The sequence below is a fragment of the Nicrophorus vespilloides genome, unplaced genomic scaffold (genome assembly GCF_001412225.1).
Source record: "Nicrophorus vespilloides isolate i.1.1-1 unplaced genomic scaffold, Nicve_v1.0, whole genome shotgun sequence".
NCBI lineage: Eukaryota > Metazoa > Arthropoda > Insecta > Coleoptera > Silphidae > Nicrophorus > Nicrophorus vespilloides.
In genome coordinates, this window is record NW_017100094.1 from 78,479 (window position 1) to 100,784 (window position 22,306).

At 31.8% G+C, this 22,306-nt stretch overlaps 9 protein-coding genes across 10 annotated transcripts; 6 read left to right on the forward strand and 3 right to left on the reverse strand.

Moving 5' to 3' along the window:
- Positions 1 to 269: 269 nt before the first annotated feature.
- LOC108567684 (40S ribosomal protein S10) lies at positions 270 to 1,322 on the forward strand. Its single transcript, XM_017928287.1, has 3 exons — positions 270 to 347; positions 696 to 896; positions 1,006 to 1,322. Exons 2-3 carry the CDS (start codon positions 697 to 699, stop codon positions 1,280 to 1,282), a joined length of 477 nt encoding a protein of 158 aa, XP_017783776.1. The 5' UTR covers positions 270 to 347; position 696; the 3' UTR covers positions 1,283 to 1,322.
- A 144-nt stretch (positions 1,323 to 1,466) lies between these two features.
- LOC108567686 (elongation factor Tu) lies at positions 1,467 to 2,881 on the forward strand. Its single transcript, XM_017928290.1, has one exon. The coding sequence runs from the start codon at positions 1,545 to 1,547 to the stop codon at positions 2,877 to 2,879; it is 1,335 nt and encodes a 444-aa protein (XP_017783779.1). The 5' UTR covers positions 1,467 to 1,544; the 3' UTR covers positions 2,880 to 2,881.
- Positions 2,882 to 3,170: 289 nt separating this feature from the next.
- Positions 3,171 to 4,748, forward strand: LOC108567685 (TATA-box-binding protein). Its single transcript, XM_017928288.1, has 4 exons — positions 3,171 to 3,474; positions 3,534 to 3,760; positions 3,819 to 3,955; positions 4,017 to 4,748. Exons 1-4 carry the CDS (start codon positions 3,429 to 3,431, stop codon positions 4,534 to 4,536), a joined length of 930 nt encoding a protein of 309 aa, XP_017783777.1. The 5' UTR covers positions 3,171 to 3,428; the 3' UTR covers positions 4,537 to 4,748.
- Positions 4,749 to 4,900: 152 nt separating this feature from the next.
- Positions 4,901 to 11,303, reverse strand: LOC108567697 (citron Rho-interacting kinase). The gene is made up of 9 exons (XM_017928304.1): positions 10,652 to 11,303; positions 10,357 to 10,593; positions 8,662 to 10,302; positions 8,035 to 8,601; positions 7,464 to 7,964; positions 7,263 to 7,406; positions 6,863 to 7,203; positions 6,533 to 6,811; positions 4,901 to 6,471 (listed from the first exon to the last, which is right to left on the reverse strand). The coding sequence occupies exons 1-9, from the start codon at positions 11,219 to 11,221 to the stop codon at positions 5,028 to 5,030; spliced, it is 5,724 nt and encodes a 1,907-aa protein (XP_017783793.1). The 5' UTR covers positions 11,222 to 11,303; the 3' UTR covers positions 4,901 to 5,027.
- Positions 11,304 to 12,012: 709 nt separating this feature from the next.
- Positions 12,013 to 14,304, forward strand: LOC108567699 (hyaluronidase A-like). Its single transcript, XM_017928308.1, has 5 exons — positions 12,013 to 12,210; positions 13,029 to 13,354; positions 13,415 to 13,730; positions 13,861 to 14,065; positions 14,126 to 14,304. The coding sequence occupies exons 1-5, from the start codon at positions 12,080 to 12,082 to the stop codon at positions 14,279 to 14,281; spliced, it is 1,134 nt and encodes a 377-aa protein (XP_017783797.1). The 5' UTR covers positions 12,013 to 12,079; the 3' UTR covers positions 14,282 to 14,304.
- Positions 14,305 to 14,315: 11 nt separating this feature from the next.
- On the reverse strand, positions 14,316 to 15,088 carry LOC108567700. Its single transcript, XM_017928309.1, has 5 exons — positions 14,920 to 15,088; positions 14,770 to 14,861; positions 14,621 to 14,715; positions 14,494 to 14,564; positions 14,316 to 14,422 (listed from the first exon to the last, which is right to left on the reverse strand). The coding sequence occupies exons 1-5, from the start codon at positions 15,005 to 15,007 to the stop codon at positions 14,316 to 14,318; spliced, it is 453 nt and encodes a 150-aa protein (XP_017783798.1). The 5' UTR covers positions 15,008 to 15,088.
- A 76-nt stretch (positions 15,089 to 15,164) lies between these two features.
- LOC108567698 (histidine--tRNA ligase, cytoplasmic) lies at positions 15,165 to 17,758 on the forward strand. Of its 2 annotated transcripts, none has more exons than XM_017928307.1 (6): positions 15,165 to 15,450; positions 16,065 to 16,286; positions 16,342 to 16,563; positions 16,617 to 16,823; positions 16,879 to 17,173; positions 17,226 to 17,758. In XM_017928307.1, the coding sequence occupies exons 1-6, from the start codon at positions 15,361 to 15,363 to the stop codon at positions 17,729 to 17,731; spliced, it is 1,542 nt and encodes a 513-aa protein (XP_017783796.1). In that variant the 5' UTR covers positions 15,165 to 15,360; the 3' UTR covers positions 17,732 to 17,758. The 2 variants fall into 2 exon arrangements, with proteins under 2 accessions (XP_017783796.1, XP_017783795.1); XM_017928306.1 differs by lacking the exon at positions 15,165 to 15,450 and adding an exon at positions 15,810 to 15,952.
- A 412-nt stretch (positions 17,759 to 18,170) lies between these two features.
- Positions 18,171 to 20,098, forward strand: LOC108567676 (ubiquitin carboxyl-terminal hydrolase 46). Its single transcript, XM_017928280.1, has 6 exons — positions 18,171 to 18,299; positions 18,485 to 18,565; positions 18,751 to 18,967; positions 19,022 to 19,212; positions 19,268 to 19,603; positions 19,660 to 20,098. Exons 1-6 carry the CDS (start codon positions 18,297 to 18,299, stop codon positions 19,909 to 19,911), a joined length of 1,080 nt encoding a protein of 359 aa, XP_017783769.1. The 5' UTR covers positions 18,171 to 18,296; the 3' UTR covers positions 19,912 to 20,098.
- Positions 20,099 to 21,196: 1,098 nt separating this feature from the next.
- LOC108567702 (60S ribosomal protein L21) lies at positions 21,197 to 22,037 on the reverse strand. Its single transcript, XM_017928313.1, has 2 exons — positions 21,941 to 22,037; positions 21,197 to 21,725 (listed from the first exon to the last, which is right to left on the reverse strand). The coding sequence occupies exon 2, from the start codon at positions 21,715 to 21,717 to the stop codon at positions 21,238 to 21,240; it is 480 nt and encodes a 159-aa protein (XP_017783802.1). The 5' UTR covers positions 21,718 to 21,725; positions 21,941 to 22,037; the 3' UTR covers positions 21,197 to 21,237.
- Positions 22,038 to 22,306: the final 269 nt, after the last annotated feature.

Consider the following 22,306-nt stretch of genomic DNA (forward strand, 5'->3'; position numbering starts at 1 on the left):
ACCTCTACCAACTTCTCATTCGTGACATCATAATTGTATTCCAAATTATATATACTAAAAAGCATAATATTTACAACTATATACATAAATAAATAAAAAATTTAATTTATAATCTAACAAATATCAAATGTAATTACAAATATGCTTTATAAAAATCATGTAATTTCGATTTCTCAGTTTTAATTTTATAAAGTTTGTTGTAACTAATTTCATGCAAGTAAGGTAACCGTATTTAGATTTTCATGTGGTAAAGAGAGATACTTGCAGCATTCAGTGTTTATCGAACTGCAAAGCGGTACAAGCCTTGACGTCTCTCTTTTTTGAAGGAAGTCCTAACAAAACGTCACGTAAGTAGAGAATTTTATAAAATCTTAAGGAATCCTTAAATTCTGTTTCAATATTTTATTTAAAATCAAACAATTAGTTTCTCTGTTACCTTCTACCTATATTATTACCGATATTTTTATATTTTATTTATTTAAAGTATGTTTTTTCACATGATATGTTATTTAACCTTAAATATTAGAAAAGCGTCCTTTGCTATTGTTATAAGTAATGAAACATTCACAATTCTAAAGCTTTTTTTGTAATTTATATATTAAAAGCCTTATATTAAACTGAACAAAATTAAGTTGTTTACATATTGTAAACATAAACAAGTAGTTTTATATCACTAATGTTTGTATTTATTTCAGAATGTTGATGCCAAAAAAGAATAGGGTTGCCATCTACGAATACCTTTTCAAGGAAGGTGTTATGGTAGCCAAAAAGGACTACCATGCTCCAAAACACCCTGAATTGGAAACTATTCCCAACTTGGAAGTTATCAAAGCTTTGCAATCCTTGAAATCCAGGGGTTTTGTTAAGGAACAATTCGCATGGAGGCACTTCTACTGGTAAATATTGTTAATTTTGTCTTAAAATTTGATAACTTTCAAACTATTATTCTTATATTTCATAATTATCAATCATACAAGTGATTTACATATTTCTTTTTTATTTTAGGTACCTCACTAACGAAGGTATTGAATACTTGAGGACATACCTCCATTTGCCCCCAGAAATTGTCCCATCCACCCTTAAGAGACAAATTCGCCCAGAAGCTCGCCCAAGGGCTGCTACTGTCAGGTCTGAACACTCTAAACCTTCTGAAGACCGTGCTGGATACAGAAGGACTCCAGGTGGCCCACCCGGAGGTGACAAGAAAGCTGATGTTGGCGCTGGAAACGCTGATTTGGAATTTAGAGGTGGTTTCGGCAGGGGCAGGAGTGCACCACAATAATTTTCATATTATAATTACATAATAAAACATTAAAAATTGATTCTTATTCTTATTAATTATATATACCTCTTGTTGATAATACTATAAAGAAAGAAATTATGAACTTTAATTTTCTTGTTCAATTATATATGTATATACATACTAGCATATGTATATATATGTACCTTGGCAAATATAGGTTAGTAGTAATAAGAACGTTAACCTATAAAGTTATATCCATTACATTACATCTAACTTAATAAAGGTAGTGGACTGTGCAAAAATGTTAAGTAAACAGTTTTTAGTTCCACTACGGAAGTGTTTAGCAAATTCATACAAAACGCATATTTTAACAAATCGTTTATCTGGGAAACTATATATTTCAAAATGTAACATAATAAGAACTTTTAGTGCCAAAGAAAGTCAAAGCCATTTAAATATTGGTACAATAGGACATGTAGACCATGGAAAAACGACATTAACAGCAGCAATAACAAAAGTATTACAAAAAGATGGCTTAGCTGATTTTGTATCATATGATTCTATTGATAGAGCTCCCGAAGAGAAAGCCAGAGGCATTACTATAAATGCTGCTCATGTTGGATACAGTACGAAGAAAAGACATTATGCTCATACAGATTGCCCAGGCCATGCTGATTATATTAAAAACATGATTTCTGGAGCTTCACAAATGGATGGTGCAATACTGGTTGTGGCAGCTGATGATGGACAAATGCCTCAAACTAGAGAGCATCTTTTATTAGCCAAACAAGTAGGTGTTAAAAACATTGTGGTTTTTATAAACAAAGCAGATCTAGTTGATAATGAAGTTCTTGAACTTGTAGAACTTGAAATCAGAGAACTAATGTCTGATTTTGGATTTGATGGAGATAAATCACCTGTTGTTTTTGGTTCAGCTTTAAAAGCACTAAATGGAGATGAAGTGTGGGAAAAGTCTGTGAAGCAATTACTTGATGTAATTGATGATTATATTCCAACTCCTTCAAGAGATGTTTCTTCTCCATTTATGTTACCTATTGATAATGCATTTTCTGTTCCCGGCAGAGGGACTGTTGTGGTTGGAACTATTGGGAGAGGAACAATGAAGAAAGGTGCAGAAGCAGAGTTATTGGGTTTCAATAATAAAATGAAAACTATTGTTAATGATATACAAGTGTTCAAGAAAAGTCTGCCACAAGCAATTGCTGGTGAAAATGTTGGAATATTATTAAGAGGAATTAAATTGAAGCAAGTGCAAAGAGGAATGCTATTATGTGCAATGAACAGTCAAAAAGTTAGTAACAGGTTCAAAGCTAGTATTTATTTTTTGACCAAAAGTGAAGGAGGACGCTCAAAGCCAGTGACTACAAAGTATATTCAGCAATTATTTAGTAAAACCTGGAATGTTAGCTGTAGAATTGATTTAGATGACAATGTGAATATGATTATGCCTGGTGATCATTGCACTGTTGATATTACTCTAATATGGAAAATGGTTATGACTTCTGGTCAAGCATTTACCATTCGAGAAAATAATATTACTGTGGCAACAGGAATCATTACAGAAACTCTTCCAGAAATTATAATAAATGGATCATTAGGGAAACTTGTAATTTAATAATAAATCATCTATAAATTATATACAACGTTTTATTTTAGACGTTATAATTTTAGAAAGTTATAAAATTATAAGGTAATATATCTTTTTCTAAAATACCCATTCAAATATTTGAACATAGTATAAACTTTACAAAAATATATGTTATACAGTGCTGCCACCAGTATAGCAAGATTTGCAGGGTTACCAGAGGTTACTATACTACCAACTCCCTTGAGAAATGTGCTAACCCCCCCCACTGGGTTACTGTCATTCTATAGTAACATTTTAACAGTTGGTAGCTTACTGCAGTAAATTGATTGTATTACAATAATTTATGAGTTTAGTTCAGTTTGGTTGTTTGGTGCATTCTGGTTCATATAAAATAAAGTAGACATCGAACATTATATTTAAGAGTTGTTTTTAGGCAGTAATAGTGTTTAATTGACTTTGTTAGGTTGAAAGTGGCGCAAAAAGCAACAAGTTAATATTGTAGGTTATGTGTTGAGATCGTTGGTGTTTATCAACAGTATTATATTATTATTGAATTATAAATAACTAATTACAATCATGGATCAAATGCTACCAAGCCCTGGATTTAGTATACCAAGTATAGGTAGGAACCACTTGATATTGTTTATCACATTATTTTACTAAATATTTCTTTTCAATTAGGTACACCTTTGCATCAGCCTGAAGAAGATCAGCTGATTTTGCCAGCAATTCAAGCACAGCCCCAACAGTCATTATCTCAACAACAAATGCCCCCATTAGCACCAGTAGGGAGTTTAACTCCATCGCTGGGATTAGGAATGAGTATGGGTTTAGTTGGTTCAACGAAGCAACATACTTATACACCTGGATTTGTAACACCACAGAGTATGATGCAAGCACAAACACCAGTAAGTAGTTTAAACAGTGATTTAAAAATATATCTAAATTATGTACTTTAATTTTTAGCAACATACTATGATAGCATCACCAATGGTTAATTTGGGTGGTTCTAGTAATTCTGTAGCACCTTCTACTGTTGGACCACCTTCAACTCCTATGACACCCATGACTCCAGCAGATCCAGGAATAGTTCCACAATTACAGTAAGTTATTTACATGCAATGCCAACAATTAATCGATACTAATCATATATTTATATTTTAGAAATATTGTTTCAACTGTAAATTTGAGCTGCAAGTTGGATCTGAAAAAGATAGCTCTGCATGCACGTAATGCCGAATACAATCCAAAACGTTTTGCTGCTGTTATCATGAGAATTCGTGAACCTAGGACCACCGCATTGATATTTTCATCTGGTAAAATGGTGTGTACGGGCGCAAAAAGTGAAGATGATTCCAGGCTGGCCGCTAGAAAATATGCTAGAATTATACAGAAACTGGGATTTCCAGCTAAATTCTTAGACTTTAAAATCCAAAATATGGTGGGTAGTTGTGATGTAAAGTTTCCAATTAGATTGGAGGGTTTGGTTCTAACACACAACTCTTTCTGCTCTTATGAACCAGAATTATTCCCTGGTTTAATTTACCGTATGGTAAAACCTAGAATAGTATTATTAATTTTCGTTTCCGGGAAAGTGGTGTTAACAGGTGCAAAAGTTAGGCAAGAAATTTACGAAGCTTTTGATAACATATATCCTATTCTGAAAAGTTTTAAAAAACAATAGCAATATCGATACTTTCTAGCTGGTTTAAACTTTCCTTTCATGTTATATATAATTATTTGAGTCTGAACCAATGTTGATTTTGTTGAATTTATTTCGACAGAATTTGGTAGTTTAGGATTTAAGTCTCCAATGGTTGATAAATTGTTTTTTCAGATTTATTCTGTTATGCAAAATGGAACTTATTTCATGTGTACATATATATATATATATTTTGTAAATATACCTATACTTATTTTTATTAAGAAATTGCGATTGTTGGACAATGTTTAAATGAATGTATTTATTATAACTCAAAAACGTACAGAATCTAAATATATTTTCCTTATATAAAGGGGCAAATAAAAATAAACACAATAAACATATTGTAAAAGCAACAAAAAAATGTATTATTTCGTTAACATTAAAAATAACTATCACAAAGCCAAGCTTCATTTTAAGTGTACTTATTAAATATTTAATATATACAAGTTCTGTTTGAAAAAAAGAAAGAATTACAAATCTGTTGAACTAAATTTCACCTTCCTTGCATTAACATAAGTAACCTCTTCTTCAGCTTCGCTTAAGTTGTCATCTAAACTTTGTACTATAGAACTGGTGAAGCTAAATCTATCTGAGTTACTGGCGACTTCGTCCCTTTGTTCCGTAGTTTCAGAGGCATTATCATCCAAAACGAAAGCATCCAAATATTTGATGTCATTCATTGAATATAAATAAACACCCTTATCGTTCGCACCCAAAAATCTCGGAGCTTGTATATCAAATTTAATAGTTTCAATTTTTTCATCGTCGCAATTCTCGCTCGTTAATTTAAATATTTCAACTGCATTGAATTGCACCACATACAAATATGATTTACTATAGAAGAATGTTTGTGGTAAATGCACCCAAGCAATTTCTCGGTTTCTGCTGCTTCTACCATAAGCGTCAACGAAGCATCCAAATTCGTTAAAGCACACTAAATACTCGATTGGCGAACTGGATATTTGCATAATAGATAAGGGAAACGACTGCATTTTGAAGCACTTCAAGGCAATGCTCAGTTTTGTATCTGAAACGTCCAAGAACTCATCTGCTTCGAAACTCAGTAAATCAACCTCAAAGAATTTATCGGCACCTATTATTAAACTGTGCTCCGTAAACAATATGCAACTAACAGGTTGTGCTGTATCCAAAATTCGCACCGGCGAAAATTCTTTCTTCCCCATATCATATTTCATAATGACGATCTGCTTAGGATTTGCAATGCAAGCATTCTTATTCGTTGCTTTTATAATGTGGAAACCGTCCAAGTTATTGAGGGAATGGGTTTTGAATCTCAATGTTGGTTTAGTGATTTGAGCACATTCAGTTAAACCAATCATATGTTTCAAATCGCATGAAATCAATACACGACACTCGTCGACAATCATCAGAATTAAGTTCAGGGAGTTTATAACAACGATTTCAAATACCTTCGTCGGTCCCATAATATGCAGCAGCTTATTTTTTTGTATAGCATATAATCCAGCTTCAGTGCCTATAATTCTGGTGTCTTTATTCAATTCCACCAAGCAGTTTACCTCTAGATCATCGGTGACTTTAAAAATGACATCACCTAGAAACTTCTCGGGACTTTGAAATACATTATGAAGAGCTTTATACCATTTTTCCTTATCCTCGATGCTAAGAGTCATGAATATTATGCATTGCGATGGCCAGCACGTCGAGTTTGGGCTTATTTCCACTTTTATTATGAAAGGAAGATCGCTGTTTGCCACCGGAACTCCGATTTCCGAGGCGAGAGGTTCTAAAACAATCTTTCCATGTTCATTATTGGAATTTAAGTGCAATGAGTGTATTGGGATCGTTGCTGCTCTATTGTTTGGTGGTTCATTGTAAATGCTGAAAGTTGTGGCAGTTAGACAAGCATAATGTTTTTCCCATCCAGAAGATCCACTGAAACATGAAAAATTTGTGTAATGCTATTGTACTACATATGATGGTATTCAGTAATTACTTTGGAATTTTCACCCATCCTTCAACGTTAATTTCTTCGGTAATACGTTTTTCATCATCATTCACTCGGTTTTGAATTTCTACATTTATCTTTGATAAACTTTCTGTGTAATGCCTAGCATACGCCGATGGTAATCCACAAGTACTCGGCAAGGAACTGGAACAATTCGTATGCGTTGCCAGGTGGCATTCTCTACATATACTAGCATGTCTTCCAAGCATAATATGGTTTCCACATTGAGCACATTTTGTTGGTTTCGTACACAACTTTGAGTCAAATCTACAATATATTTATTATTTATGCTTTAATAAGTAAAAACCAATACATTACCTATGAGGTATATTATGATGCATCCTCTGAACAGAATTTTGGCGATACAAATCGTTTTTTTGCGATGATGGACTTTGAACAATTTGTGCCAGCATTTCGTCTTGCATGTTCACATGTTTAACGGTTTCATTAAGAATATCATTCTCTGATTTCGCGTATAATTCAGATTTTAATTTAATAATTTCTTGATTCAATGTTTTAGTATGTTCCTTTTCTTTTTTTAGTTGTAGCTCCATGTCTTTGTAATTAAGAGCTATGGATATTGGCGGTACATTTTCCTTCTTCGATATTCCAAAAAGTTTATCAGAAAATGTCTTTTTCTTCTTTCCAGCATCTTCAATCTACCGATTACAAATTCAATGAATACTATGTTAAATGCATGTTATAAATGGTAGCCTACCTTAGATTGCAAATAATCAATAAGTTTCGTTTGCTGTTCGCATCTCGAGTTAGCTTTCAGTTCTCTTTCTGAATAATATTGTGTTTTCTCCAGTAGCTGAGATTCTAAATCGTTTACTCGTTCAACCAAGTCGGTGATTGTTAACTAAAAATGAAATATTAATAGAAATATTACATTAATTACAAGTGTTGTGCAATTTACCTTGGCTTCAGTGAAACTTTTATTCAGTTTATAATTCGATTCTTTTAAATTAATGATAACAGTTAATTGTGCAGACTTCTCTTCTTTCAAATCTTTATTTTCCGATTCATACTGCTCCATTTGCCTTTCATATGATTTAATGGTAATCTGATAAGAAGCGTTCTTCTGCTCGCTTTCATTTAATTCTTCTGATAACGTATTAGAAAACTCTTTAAATTCTTTACAATCTTCTTTATAAGAATCGAGTTCCTTCTTGATGGCAATAAAATCTTCATTTAAACGTTTATGCTTAGTTTCAGCTAACAACTTCAGGGATTTTTCTTCATTTGCATGTTTCTTAGAACTCAAAATATCGGCTTTTTGCTGATCCATTTTATTTTGATGTTCTTTGACTTCGCCTTGTAGTTGTGAAATTTTAGAATTGGAAACCTCCAATATTTTCTCAAACTCAATTAACTGATCTTCTAAAATACGACACGCATCTCTCAGAGATTTACGATTCTACGACAAAAAAAAAAGTACATAGATATAATAAAATTACTTTCAGTCGAATAAATTATATTTTTCTTACCACTAAACTCTCATCTAAACTTGTTTGTACACTTTTTAAATCGCTCTTCATTTTTTCATTTTCTATTTCCATCGATTTTTGATTACTTCTATACTTATCCATTTGGCTTTCCAATTCCCCTTTTTTCTTCTGAAGTATATCATTTTCGTTTTTAATATCATTCACAGTTTTCAAAACGTTGCAAACTTTTAATTCCTTAGTTCTGACTTCGTCTTTTAGACTTACAATTTCCTCGGATAAAATATTTTCTCTTTGTTTTCCCGCATCTATTTTCTTTTGAACACTTTTTATTTCCATTTTCAAACAGGATATTTCATTGACTAACTTCGTATTTAAAGCATTCAAATCATGAAGTGATGATTCGTTGCTTTTTTTACTGGAGTCAATTTGTTGCTTCAGATTATGAATATCATTTGAAAGTTCTTTGTTTTTAGTTCGAGATTCTAGTAAATCACGCTCAACAATCTTTTTGTCTAATTGTGCATTATTTAAATCCTTCTCCATTCGCCAAAATTTCGATTTTAGTTGACTATGTTCTTGTTTTTCTACAGCTGAACTTTCGTGCTCCTAAATTGACAAATACAAATTAAAATTATGTCAAAAATAGACAAGATAATAAATACTTACATCTAACAATTGTTGTTCCAGTCTTTCAATTTGTTCCTGCAAGACTGCTTCTCTTTCTGAACCATTTTCTAATTTGGTTAAATCAGACTGAAGTCTACCTAACATTTCTTCCAAAGCATTCATTTTCTCTTCTTTATCTTGTAACGATAACTCAGCTTCTTTATATTTAATATCCAAGTCATTTTTCTCAATACCTACCTTCTTCAATTTATTCGTTAATTGATAATGTTCATTTTCGTATGTCTTTTTTAATTCGTTTACAGCAATAAGTTTCGAGTTCATCATTGTATTGAGTTCACTCTTGAGATCTTTAATTTGCTTTTTAAGTACATTATTATTTTCATTTTCCATTATTTTTTCTTGATATAATACTTTTAATGTTGCCAGCTCCACTTCTAAATCATGTATAATACTTTCATATTTATCAACTTCTTTGCGCTCTTTTATTAATATGTCTATATCACTTTTCAATTGTTTTATTATTGTTTCGGACTCTACGCACTTAGACTTTAATTCATAGCAATGTTTTTCAGACAATTCCAGTTTATTGAGCAAATCGTTTTCTTTTGATTGCAACTCTATTAATTTTTGCTCAATATTTTCCTTCATAGACGTCTGTTCCTTGAGCTTCCTTTCAAGTGCACTTACTTTGCTTCCAGTTTCTTCAGTCACTCGTTCCAATTGTGTTTCCAAACCAATAACACTTGCTCTTCTCAATTTTTCCACATTTTCTATAGAGGCTTTATGTTTGTTTGATAATTTCCAAGCAGTTTCCAGTTCTTTCTCTAATTTTTCGACGTCGTACTGAAGTTTTTCAGATATTTCTTTGGATTCTTCTAGCTCTTTATTTATAGCCTCCATTTTAACTCTTTCGGCAGATTCCCATTTTTGTTTAGCGCATTTCATTAAGTCTAATGCCTTCCTTTCAAGTTCTGAGCGATCTTTACGTTCCAGATCTAACGTCCTTTTCAAAACATGATACTCGGCAATGTTATTTGTTAACTCCCTTTCTAAGCTATTGCGAATACTCTCAACCGCTTCCAATTTTCTTACTTTCTCCTCCAATTTCCTTTCCAAATTATCTTTATCCAATGCTAAACCATCCATTTTCAATAAATTTCTTTGCAAAGTATCAATTTCTTTTCTCAATTTATCAACAGCATCATCCTTGATCAATGTACTTGCTCTATAAGGTTCTTTGTAATCATGTGGTTCAGATGTGTATGTGAACCCTACAAAGGGTAAATTTTTTCCACTGAATTTAGTTTTGCTTTTAAAATTATCTATATTGGGTTGTTTCTTCTTCACTTCAACATCTGTGAAGTTGCTTGTATCATCTACTGAGGTAATTTTGGGTACAAATGGAGGCACTTGGTCTCTTAATCCATTGAAATCGAAATTTTTAAATAACGGTTGCTTAATAATCTGTGCAAAGTTTAATCGGCTATTCTGATCAGTCAGGAGCAATTTAATTAACGTTAAATACGACTGCGTTAACATAATATCTGCAGGGAATTTTAAAGATTTTGTAAAATTCATAATTTTCGAATATGTTGATGTTGTATTTTGACTTGCAAATGGTGTTACACCAATAGTTAATTCATAAGCAAGAATTCCAAGTGACCAATAATCACATGATTTCTAAAACAAAATTAAATTAAACATTTATAATTTAATAAACTATTTAATTATTACCCCATAAGCCCCATTTTGCTTTGTTGTTTTATCAAGTGATTGTAATGCTTCTGGAGCTATATAATCTGGAGTGCCAACTGGCATGCCTCCAGGAGGTATTACACCCTTACTATTCAACTTTACAGCAGAACCAAAATCTGCAAGTTTCAAATGACCACAACGATCTAATAGAATGTTGTCAGGTTTTATGTCTCGATGTACATAGCCCATTTCATGTAAATCATTAATTGCAACAGCCTAAAGATTAAAAACAAGTTATAAAAAAATGAGGAAAACATTTATTGACAGCATTTACCAATTCTGCAATGTAGAAACTAGCTGCACTCTCTGGCAATGTACCACCTTGTCTATAAAGTAGGCCCAGTAAATCACCACCTGGATGATATTCCATAACAAAATACAGATTTCTGTTATCCTGGAAAGCATACTGAAGATGTGTTATCCATGGGGATTGTGCTAAAGCCATTATGTTCCTTTCTTCCTCAAATGAAGCACATTTCTGCTCTGAATTTTCATATTTTCTCACTGTTTTCATGGCGTATATATCTCCAGTTTGGCGTTCCTTGACCATATGCACTTCACCAAAATGTCCCTGGCCAATAACATTTTTAACTTCAAAATCAGAGATATTCACTCTCAACTGTTTCAATTCAATTATAGACTTTTTGTATTTCTCAGCAAAACTGGCAATCTGTTTGTCAGAGGTCTTGAGGCAATCCGAGTTGCATTCATCAAATAACAGTTGTAGGGCATCATATAGGCATTCCCTATTCAACAGTTGTGCTTTGTCTTTTGTGGACTTATTCAACAGTTGATTATTTAATCTAGTCACACGGACGCTTATTGTGTCTTTACACGCTTCCATTTTATTGAACTAAGAAGGCACAAACATTCAAAGATTAAAATAACTTTATAAGTTTATCACACAGAACAGAACACAATCTTCTCTGATCACTAAGATACCAAAAAAAAAATAAAAGACGGTTGAAACTTTGAAAACACCTTCTAGCATCTGTCAAAAAATGCTTCACGTCTATTGGTCCGTTTGAAAATACTTATGTCATTTTCTGATACAAATATATAAAAAATGTTAATTAAATATTTATTCTAATCAGAGATTATGTTGTAATTGTTTAATTATAACTAGCATCTTGGAGTAAGTGATGATGATATTAACGGTTCTCAATGAAAATAGTAGAGCAGGTGGTTCTGGTTGGCGGTTGAAAAGCGCGCGAGTTTCGATTTGAAATTGAAGAATGTTTTTAAGGCGATCGAGGAATGTATGTCACAGGTGTGTTGAATGCTATTATATGAATAATGAGTTCCATGTCTGTGTATGTGTACAGGTGAACTATTATGATTGCTTTTTTTTTTATTCGAAAAGAAAAAATGCAAATCAAATGATTTGCAATTTCCGACAGCAACACAATTACAAGCGACACACTTATTGTATGTCACTAAATTGTGAAAGAAACATGAAATAAACGAAATCATTAATTTGGTTCGAGTCCCAGTAATTAACCTGAAGGAACACCAAAGCCATTTGCATGTTAATCGTTTCCTACATGTCGCATGTACATGTACGATTTGTAAAGTGGCAATTTCCGGAAGCGCCGTGTCACATTTTTCGATTTAATTCGCACGAAAATTGTGATGGAAATTGTAATGCGCGCTCCGCAATATAAATATATTTTATAAATGGTTTCTTATCTAAATTGTGTGCATGTATAAAAGGAAGGCGCTCGCTCGCGAAACTTATTTTATTAGCACCTTCGACGCACAAATATTGAGAATAATGTTATTCTTTCCACTCTTACCATTTTTACTTTCTACATTTTCAAGTACAGCTCATTGGTAAGTCCATAAACATTTTAAACTATCATTAAACTTAAAATTAAGTTGTGTTTACTAATTACTACGTAATGTTTCTCAACATAAGTAAATATTTATCGTATTATACTTATCTTATTTTCAAATTATTTGTAATTACCTTTTAAACAAATAAATACAATAACTAGGAAATTCGTCTATTTAAAAAACAAAATAGAAAACAAGATATGATCACGGCACTTACAAATTAAATAAATAAACAATTTCCAGACTAAAACACTTGAATTAATACACATTTACACTAATATGTTTTGAATACACTTTGAGTGAAATAAATAAATAAAAATTATTTTAAATTGTTTTTAACACAAATATTTTACGCATTGTTACTTTTGGAATTAGTTTACTATAAAATTATTGTTTTTCGTTCGTTTTACAGTCAAAACTCTTTTTTGATGATTACTTTTTATAATTAAATAATAAAACTGTTTGTTTCAAATTAACTACATATATATTTTAAATAATATATGTTAAAAGCTGCAAATAACTGTAATTGTAAAACATCCGTTAATCTAAGGCTGTATTGTTGAAATGTACTTGTAAAAATATTTAAATAATAGTACGACGATAAAGGAATTCGATGATCTAATTCACATAACATGACGGTCTCAATAATAATTGTATCACTGAAACAAATTCAGTACAAATAAACAAACCTCATGTATATGTCGAGGCTAAGAATGTTTAAATATTTGATTAACACATTAACCTTACTCAAAAATATATTGCGACATACAAAATAAAGGACGGGAAAGTTTAATACGTAAAATTTTAAATTTCAGTTTGAACATAATTCAGAAAATAGAAATTCCTAGTAAACCATTCACTGTTTACTGGAACTCTCCTACTTTTCAATGCAAATCGCACAAGATCTACTTCGAAGATCTCCTGAATAAATTTCGAATAGTGCAAAACAAGAACGGCGAGTTCATAGGTGAAAAAATCACCATCCTCTACGACCCCGGCAATTTTCCTGCGATCCTAACGGATCAAAACGGAAAGCAGTTCCTCAGGAACGGCGGAGTTCCGCAGGAAGGGAATCTGACCGATCATTTAAACCATTTCGAGGAGAGAATATACAGAGATTTCCCGGACGAAGATTTCAATGGTAATTTTCATTGTTTTATTCAATATTGATTAGTATTAATATTCAAATTTCGTACGATAGGAATTGCTATCATCGATTTCGAAAGTTGGAGGCCGATTTACAGGCAGAATTGGGCGGCTCTGGAGCCCTACAAGAATCTATCTGTTGAAATTGAACGGCAAAAGCATCCGTCGTGGAATAATGCTCAACTGATCAAAGAGGCGACTAGACGTTTCGAAACTGCGGGAAGGGAATACGTTGAGCAAACGTTGCTATTTGCTAAGAGCTTAAGACCTAATGGCACATGGGGTTACTACGCTTATCCTTATTGCTTCAATATGGGTACTAGTAACCTTGTAAGGGATTGCAGCAAGGAAATTCAAAAAGAAAACGATAGGTAAATACACGTAATCGCACTTAATTGATAAGTAGATATGCTTTTATGTTTGTTTACAATGATCAAAACATTAGTTCGGCTTTCTAGTTACCGCATGAAAATTAATTTTTGTAAATTTGTTTGTGTACAGAATGAATTGGTTATTTGGAAATACTGATAATCTTTATCCGTCTTTGTACATGCCGCAAAATCGCTTAAACGCAAAGCAACGTGTACAAATGATCGAAGGGAGGATTACTGAAAGTCAAAGAATCAATGAAGTTTTTGATGAGAGGAAGCAGATCCTTCCATATTTTTGGTACATGTATCAAGATACCAAACAGTTTCTTTCGTTGGTATGTACTAATACTATTTGCCGTTGTAAATGTAAATACTTATTTTATTTTAATTTTTAGGAGGATCTCCGAAATTCGTTTATTGTCTTGAAATCGTTTAACATTGATGGTGTCATCATATGGGGCAGCAGTAATGATGTGAATAGTAAAGAGAAATGCCAGAGATTATACAATTATATTGAAAAAGTATTGGGTCCCACAATAAACAGCACATAAGTTATTTAAATTAGACAAAATAAGTTAAAAATTATTACTTTGATATATCTTCTACCTCCTCCCATAATTTATCACTCAAGTGTGGATCGTTTTGATCAAATTCCACATACCTAATTTCCTTGCTAATCTTATTGCTTATACCTGCAATGTTGTTAAGGAAATCACACAGTTATATTTCACACAACAATTTCTGATTGCTGAAAAAAGGATACTTGCAATAATGACATTATCCTCACAAATAACTTCAGCTCCAGTGATTATATTACATGATTTTAATTCCTGCCTAAAAATAATCCAGTATTCAATTATTTGGTGGAGAAACAAGCAAAAAAAACTCACTTAAGTTTTAATCTGTGAGCTTTAGCTTCAATTATTTGTTGCCTTAAATGTTTGCAGTGTTCTTCTAACTTTTCCTTTTCCATAATTAAATTGTCCTAGAAGCATTATAATTTATACTACATGTACAGTTGAACAGATATTTAACTTACCTTTTTTAAAGAAGTATTGTGATTTATATCTTGAAGGGTGTGAATCAATCCAATTTTACTCTGTTCAAAATTGTTGTGATCTTTTTGCATTTCTGAAATAAAAATCATAACAATTATATCTATTATAATTGTATTTAACAAAGTAATTACCTTTTATTTCATTTTTATTTGTTAAAACCTGCTTCAGAACGTTTGTGTTTACAATCAGTTCTTTGCAAGCTGCAATTTCATTTTCCATTTTTAAATGTAGAGGTTAGAAACGGTAATCAACAATATTCAAAAAGTAATCAACCGCCGTTTTTTATTAATATTTTCTATGGGTTGGCAATCTTACTGATTAAACCTCATGCTAGGAAAATGATACAAATCTTCAATTTCTAGGTTATGTGGAAATAAAAAGAGTGAAAGTCTAGGATAGTGTGGGAAAGTCCTTGTCGATTTTCGATAGGATTGAATCAATCTTAGTAGTCGTATACGTAGTATGTTCTGTTGTTGCGTTTAAGCGAGTAGTTGGTTGCAAACATTCTTAATACATGTCTGTTTCTCCTCCATAAATAAAATTTTATTTTCCTTTTTATTAAATCTAACAGAATGTCCAACAAAGAAGAAATTGAAAAGTTGATCAAAGAACAGGGTGATTTAGTACGAAAACTGAAAGCAGCCAAAGAGAGCAAAGAAAAGGTAATATAATTTGCACCTTATGGAAGTCCATAGCATATTGCATCACTTTTATAAGAAATATATGATTTGGTGGTAGTAGTTATTTAATATTGCTCACTATATTTATCAAATTCATTATAATTACAGTGCTTAGATTTACAATTATCTAATCAAATAATTTAATAAGTGAACAGCAAGTAAAAGTAGTAAGAGAATTGCAAATAGTAACACATTCACATTTTCAATATTCATATAGTTCAGTGCATAATATCAAAGAAAGGCAAAGAAATATATGAATATAATTAAATTAGAATACTTATAAGAGTTGATTATATAAATTGTATTTATTTGATAAGTAAAACCTAAAGATTATAAACTGGTATTTGTTTGATTTAAGTTATAATTCTGCTGTTATTCTGGTTGGTTAATTATGTTGCTTCAAATTATACGCTCTGTTTCACAAGTGCCTTGGCCTGTGGGATGTGCTAAATTATCAACGAGTCCAATTTTTTATAAACCACAGGTCAGTGGCCTTTTCTATATATTATTTTTGTTGAAACTCATTGTGTAGTACCTACTACAATAATTTAATATTTCAACTATATATTAATATTTTTTATTATTTAAAATTCTAGGTTGCAGAGGAAGTTGCTAAGCTTTTGCAATTAAAAGCGCAATTAAATGGAGGCGAGGAATCACAAAATGCCAACCAGAAGTTTACTCTCAAAACCCCAAAGGGAACCAGGGACTACTCCCCAGAACAGATGGCAATTAGATCCTCTGTTTTAGATAAGATTATTAGCGTGTTCAAGCGTCATGGAGCTGTAACAATTGATACACCAATCTTTGAGTTGAAGGTGAAGAGAAAGGCTTGATTAGAAATGAATGCATTTAAAATTGTTTTTATTGCAGGAAGTTTTAACTGGAAAATACGGTGAAGATTCCAAATTGATTTATGATTTGAAGGATCAGGGCGGTGAAATCCTTTCGCTTCGCTATGACCTTACAGTTCCTTTTGCCAGATTTCTGGCAATGAATAAGATTAGTAACATTAAAAGATACCATATTGCCAAAGTATATCGCAGAGATAATCCTTCTATATCCAGAGGACGTTACCGAGAATTTTATCAATGCGTAAGAGTTTTGTCTGTTTTTGTTTGTTCAGATTTTGTAACATATTTTTATAGGATTTTGATATAGCCGGTGTTTACGATGAAATGATCCCTGACGCGGAATGTGTAAGAGTTGTTTATGAAATTTTGAGCACTCTTAACTTGGGCTCTTTTGTTATTAAATTGAACCATAGGAAATTGTTGGATGGTATGTTTGAAGCATGCGGTGTTCCTGCTGAAAGCTTCAGGTCGATTTGTTCTGCTGTTGATAAACTAGACAAGGTTTGTTATATTCTCATATGAAATACATCTATCGTAATATTGACATTTTTTATAGTCTCCTTGGGAAGAAGTACGTAAAGAAATGGTGGATGAAAAAGGTTTAAGTGGAGAAGTAGCCGATAAAATTGGCGAATACGTAAGGTTGAACGGTAAAATTGAATTGGTCGAGAAATTACTCCAGGATGAGCATTTAATTAAAAGCAAATCGGCCGTCGAAGGTTTGGAAGCCATGAAGACTGTTCTTAAATATTGCGAAATCTACGGAACAAGCGATATGATTTCCTTTGATTTAAGCTTGGCTCGTGGTTTGGATTATTATACTGGCATTATTTACGAGGCCGTTTTGTTAGGTAAAAATTTAAATTAAATTGTGTACAGCATAATCAGTATATTTTCTTGTAGGTGAATCTGGAAAGGGAGATGATGTAGCCGTGGGATCAGTGGCGGGTGGAGGTCGCTACGATAATTTGGTTGGAATGTTTGATCCGAAAAATAAACAAGTTCCGTGCGTCGGAGTCTCCATTGGAGTAGAGAGAATATTTGCTGTTCTGGAGAGTAAATTGTCGGCAAATAAATCTAAACTACGCACCACCGAAGTTCAAGTTTACGTTGCATCTGCACAGAAAAACTTGTTCGAGCAACGAATGTTGCTTTGCAAAGAATTATGGGACCAGGGCTTCAAAGTTGAACATTCCTATAAGAAGAATCCTAAGCTGCTGGCTCAGTTGCAGTATTGCGAGGAACAATTGATTCCTTTGGTTATCATTTTGGGTGAATCAGAAATTCAGAAGGGAGTGGTCAAATTGAGGAATGTCAACAATAGGGAGGAGGTGGAAGTGGCACGCAACGAGCTGGGCATTGAATTGCACAAACGTCTCGAAAATTATAAGGCCAATGAAGCTCTATAATTTCATTTTGCTTTTTTATCATGATAATAATTTATTTTGTCTTTCGAAGATTCTAGCACAATATTAATAAATAATTTTCTTCGTTTTTATATATTTTATTTTATAACCACGCATAAATAAAGCAATATTATAACAGAGGTCAAATTGTTATTTTTGTGTACATACCACCAATTTTTTTAAAAGCAACCTTTGGCTATAAATTCAAACAGTTCTTACATAAAGCTTTCAAAATATTCTAAAAATGTAACATAACAATAGCCAATTAAAAATCTAATTGTTTTTTTTTTATATTTATTGAGATATAATATTTAATATAAAGTAAATAAGATAATTATTTAAAGTAATATTTTTTAAATTTTCAAATAATAATTTCGGATGTTAATTAATGTTGGTGGTGTTGCGTTAGGGAATTTTAGTGTTCTTGTGTTATAAGCAGTGAAATCGCCAATCTGTTATCATTGGTTGTTTTACAGCTGTCAAAATGCGATAATGGAGTTAAGTTCTAAGTTAAATGTGTTTATTTTGGCCGATTTTCACATAACCGCGATGGATTAGCCACGGAAATATGGTAAGGAAAGGCAATGCTGCGAGGATAAAAAATGGTGCTCGGTTGGTTGGTGTTGAAATGTATAATAAAATAATATGAAAATGTTTGACACCTCTCTGGAGTATTCATCTCATGTCAACTAAATGTTTTAATTAAATAATAATTGCTAGTGAGTATATGTAAGTAAGTACCTTTCTTGGTTTTAGGGTGCCAATATTTCCCAATTAGAACGAGACATAGGTTCAGAACAGTTCCCATCAAATGAACATTATTTTGGATTAGTTAATGTAAGTTTATAGATTACATGAAGTTTTAAACTTTGTGTTATGAAATGACTGAATCCTGCAACAATTAACAACAAACAGCATTTGACATGAATATTGTTCATATGATGTATGTAATTAATTGTATTGGATTGGTTTGTTCCTGTATGATTCTTATTAGATTACTTATTCAATATTTTGCTTTTCAGTTTGGTAATACATGTTATAGCAACTCTGTGCTGCAGGCCTTATATTTCTGCAAGCCATTTAGGGATAAAGTATTAGAGTACAAAGCAAAAAATAAGAGAACTAAGGAGACCTTGCTCACATGTCTTGCAGACTTGTTTCACAGTATTGCGACACAGAAAAAAAAAGTAGGCAGCATAGCACCAAAAAAATTTATAGCAAGGCTTCGAAAAGAAAAAGGTATATTATAAATAATATATAATTAATGTAAATATTACTATCATTTATTTGCAGAAGAGTTTGATAATTATATGCAGCAAGATGCACATGAATTTTTAAATTTTTTAATTAATCATATTAGTGAAATAATCTTAGCAGAAAGGCAGCAGAATGCAACTACAAATAATGTAAAATCAAAATCGTCAGGTGAGAATGGCACTGTACATACACAACCAGAACCAACATGGGTTCATGAAATATTCCAGGTATAATAATAACATTAATATTTTTAATGTATATGTTTAATATGTTTTAATTCAGGGTATACTAACCAGTGAGACAAGATGTTTGAACTGTGAAACAGTAAGCAGCAAGGATGAAGACTTCTTTGATCTGCAAGTAGATATTGAACAGAATACAAGCATCACTCATTGTTTACGGTGCTTCAGCAACACAGAAACTTTATGTAGTGACAACAAGTTTAAATGTGATAACTGCAGCAGTTACCAGGAGGCGCAGAAAAGAATGCGAGTGAAGAAACTGCCAATGATCCTGGCGTTGCACCTGAAACGCTTCAAATACATGGAACAGTATAATAGACACATAAAGGTGTCGCATCGGGTTGTCTTTCCTTTAGAATTACGTCTTTTCAACACAGTAACTTATGAAAACATAATCCATCTGTTTCTTTTCTAATATGATTTTTGTTTTAGTCTGATGATGCGGTAAATCCAGATAGACTGTACGATCTGGTAGCAGTTGTAATACATTGTGGAAGTGGACCAAATAGAGGTCATTATATTAGCATAGTTAAAAGCCACGGATTTTGGTTATTATTTGATGATGATCAGGTAGATAAAATTGACGCTTCTACGATTGAGGATTTCTATGGTTTAACATCTGATACCCAAAAATCATCAGAGACTGGTTACATTTTATTTTACCAGTCAAGAGAAAGTTTATGAGCTTTACTTTCACCAGAAACTGGTGAAGGATGTCATTCAAGAACTGTAGGTTGCATTTGGTGATCAAAAATACAAATAATTCAATATCAATACTATATAGATGCTATACTTCTGGAAGTTTAAGAGCATTCATGAAACACATTGTAATAAAAACAAGCAATGGTAAATATTTGCACCCCATAATCTATATTGCAAAGAAATAAAGGTTCTAATTAATTTTTTAAAAGCAATACATTTTAGGGAAATTATAAAAAGTACATTCTCTGAGGAGAATGGTTATTATTAAATTTGTTTGTTTTTCTTTATATTATTTTCAATGCCTTAAGTTATGTATGTGGAAAGAAATCACAAAACGTACTGCATTTTCTTGTCAAACTAAAAATCTTGTATATAAATGATATATAAATAAAATTAAGACGAAAATGTTATATGAAATTAAAGAGGATTTAGTAAGTCAAATATGCTTCTCATATGCAAAAGTTTAATTATTTCACGCACTTTAATATTGATTTTATATATAAAATCCAATATACATTCTCTTAATAGATATTGAAGTTTCACAAATTAGGCCCATATCATTGCTTTTTATTTAATTTAATATCTATCAAGAGGATTACTGTCATCATTCAATATTGACATAAAATTATTTATTGCTGGATATATTTTTGTTTAATTTAAAATAATTGATTGTATATGGTAGAATGTTCCAAAATAATTAAAGAAAAATGTGAAAAATAATTGCAACGATGTCAGTCGCATGTACAAAACTTGAATCATTTTTGTTTAAAGACTGTAAGAACAAACTTGGAACTTATTTTATTTCCATAGATTGTGCAATTTATCAAAAATAATTCAGCAACGAAAACGTAATAAAATTGTACAAAAAGACTTATTTAAAATGTATACATCTTTCCATTATCTTCATGTTACTATTATTTATTGAATAGACCTGCCACTAATTACTTCTTAATAAATTATCCAGTAATAATTAATAAAAGCAATATTAAATATTTAACTAAACCCATGATCACCCATTCTTAATGAATGAAAGTTTTTTTTAGTTTGAGAAGCAAATGGCGATAAAGACACGAAATGATAACTAGATGATAATTATATACATACACTAAGTAAAGTGAAAAGCTGCTAAGCAGAGATACCTTTTATTTTTATTCTGTAAATATATTCGTTAGATTTAAATAAATCAAATGAATTTATGTATGTTTGAATTCTACCACACTTCTGAATAATAAAAAAAACAGGACTGCATGTAAATAAAAACCAATAGTTTGTTTATATTTTTTCTTTAATTATTAATATGGGTACAAATTAGGCAATGAATTCATATGGAATTGGAGCCAAAAGAATAGGGGCAGCTTTGCCACTAACAATGTGTCCAGGTCTTGGTTGAGCTGGCTGTCTCTTCAGGCATTGCTTCTCATTCTTTTCCTTTGCTTCCTTACGCAACTTCTCGTTAGCCTTAACACGTCTCAAGAAATCTTCCCTGCATTTGGAGTGCTTGACATGTTCAATGCGGAGGTTGATCCTCTTGGCTAGGATACGTCCACGTACCCTCTTGTTTACAATAACACCAACAGCGTGTTGAGTTACATTGTATACACGTCCAGTCTTGCCATGGTAAGCCTTGTATGGCATACCCTTCTGTACGGCACCATTACCTTTAATGTCAACGATGTCTCCAACTTTGTAGGTTTTCATGTAAGTGGAAAGTGGGATAACACCCTTCTGACGGAATTTGCGGGAGAACAAATCCCTTGTGGAGCGACGATAACCCTTTGAGTTGGTCATTTTGTACCCTGAAAATGTACATAATTATTAGTTAGCTTCTGGATGAAAACATAGCCACATGTTTTTTAGGTTAGAAAAACAATAATTCAATAATTAGTTAAAAATAATGAACTTAAGAATGTTTAATCATTACATTATTAATAATAATACATTACAATTAAATTACTTGAATAGTCTCACTATAAAACTTATATAAAAACTAAATAACAGTTTGACGACTTACGCTACTTCGACGATCACAGTAGAAAAGAACTAATGGCGTCGTGTCAAGTTCCTTCCGCCGTGGATCATTAAGATTTTTCCCGCTAGGTGGAGAATTTCTGATAAATTAAAAGAATCCGTTTCGAAAATCTTATTCAATTTTATAAATAAAAATTCGCACATATATATATTACATTTTTAAGAGTAATTTTAGAGTTTTTAATTACATAAAATATTTAACTAATATTAAACTCCAACAAGTGATATAATTGTTAGTAATAATATTATGTTAGACAATGATTAAATTAAAAAATAAAGTATGAAATAATATCAATTAGAAAATAATAAAATGCGAACGTTTAATGTTAAATTTGACAGTAGTTCAAAT

Excerpts from the sequence above, each read along its gene's own strand:
- LOC108567684 (XM_017928287.1), top strand. The coding sequence starts at position 697 with ATGTTGATGCCAAAAAAGAATAGGGTTGCCATCTACGAATACCTTTTC. Across the intron at positions 897-1,005 it reads GCATGGAGGCACTTCTACTG|GTACCTCACTAACGAAGGTA; the intron begins GTAAATATTGTT and ends TTTTTATTTTAG.
- LOC108567686 (XM_017928290.1), top strand. The coding sequence starts at position 1,545 with ATGTTAAGTAAACAGTTTTTAGTTCCACTACGGAAGTGTTTAGCAAAT.
- LOC108567685 (XM_017928288.1), top strand. The coding sequence starts at position 3,429 with ATGGATCAAATGCTACCAAGCCCTGGATTTAGTATACCAAGTATAG. Across the intron at positions 3,475-3,533 it reads ATTTAGTATACCAAGTATAG|GTACACCTTTGCATCAGCCT; the intron begins GTAGGAACCACT and ends CTTTTCAATTAG. Across the intron at positions 3,761-3,818 it reads TGATGCAAGCACAAACACCA|CAACATACTATGATAGCATC; the intron begins GTAAGTAGTTTA and ends TTTAATTTTTAG.
- LOC108567697 (XM_017928304.1), bottom strand. The coding sequence starts at position 11,221 with ATGGAAGCGTGTAAAGACACAATAAGCGTCCGTGTGACTAGATTAAAT. Across the intron at positions 7,965-8,034 it reads GTTTAGATGAGAGTTTAGTG|AATCGTAAATCTCTGAGAGA; the intron begins GTAAGAAAAATA and ends TTTTTGTCGTAG. Across the intron at positions 6,472-6,532 it reads GGATGGGTGAAAATTCCAAA|TGGATCTTCTGGATGGGAAA; the intron begins GTAATTACTGAA and ends TTCATGTTTCAG.
- LOC108567699 (XM_017928308.1), top strand. The coding sequence starts at position 12,080 with ATGTATAAAAGGAAGGCGCTCGCTCGCGAAACTTATTTTATTAGCACC. Across the intron at positions 12,211-13,028 it reads TTTTCAAGTACAGCTCATTG|TTTGAACATAATTCAGAAAA; the intron begins GTAAGTCCATAA and ends TTTAAATTTCAG. Across the intron at positions 13,731-13,860 it reads ATTCAAAAAGAAAACGATAG|AATGAATTGGTTATTTGGAA; the intron begins GTAAATACACGT and ends GTTTGTGTACAG.
- LOC108567700 (XM_017928309.1), bottom strand. The coding sequence starts at position 15,007 with ATGGAAAATGAAATTGCAGCTTGCAAAGAACTGATTGTAAACACAAAC. Across the intron at positions 14,716-14,769 it reads ACAATACTTCTTTAAAAAAG|GACAATTTAATTATGGAAAA; the intron begins GTAAGTTAAATA and ends TAATGCTTCTAG. Across the intron at positions 14,423-14,493 it reads GGATAATGTCATTATTGCAA|GTATAAGCAATAAGATTAGC; the intron begins GTATCCTTTTTT and ends ACAACATTGCAG.
- LOC108567698 (XM_017928306.1), top strand. The coding sequence starts at position 15,860 with ATGTTGCTTCAAATTATACGCTCTGTTTCACAAGTGCCTTGGCCTGTG. Across the intron at positions 15,953-16,064 it reads CAATTTTTTATAAACCACAG|GTTGCAGAGGAAGTTGCTAA; the intron begins GTCAGTGGCCTT and ends TTAAAATTCTAG. Across the intron at positions 17,174-17,225 it reads TTACGAGGCCGTTTTGTTAG|GTGAATCTGGAAAGGGAGAT; the intron begins GTAAAAATTTAA and ends ATTTTCTTGTAG.
- LOC108567676 (XM_017928280.1), top strand. Across the intron at positions 19,213-19,267 it reads GGGTTCATGAAATATTCCAG|GGTATACTAACCAGTGAGAC; the intron begins GTATAATAATAA and ends GTTTTAATTCAG. Across the intron at positions 19,604-19,659 it reads AATTACGTCTTTTCAACACA|TCTGATGATGCGGTAAATCC; the intron begins GTAACTTATGAA and ends TTTTTGTTTTAG.
- LOC108567702 (XM_017928313.1), bottom strand. The coding sequence starts at position 21,717 with ATGACCAACTCAAAGGGTTATCGTCGCTCCACAAGGGATTTGTTCTCC.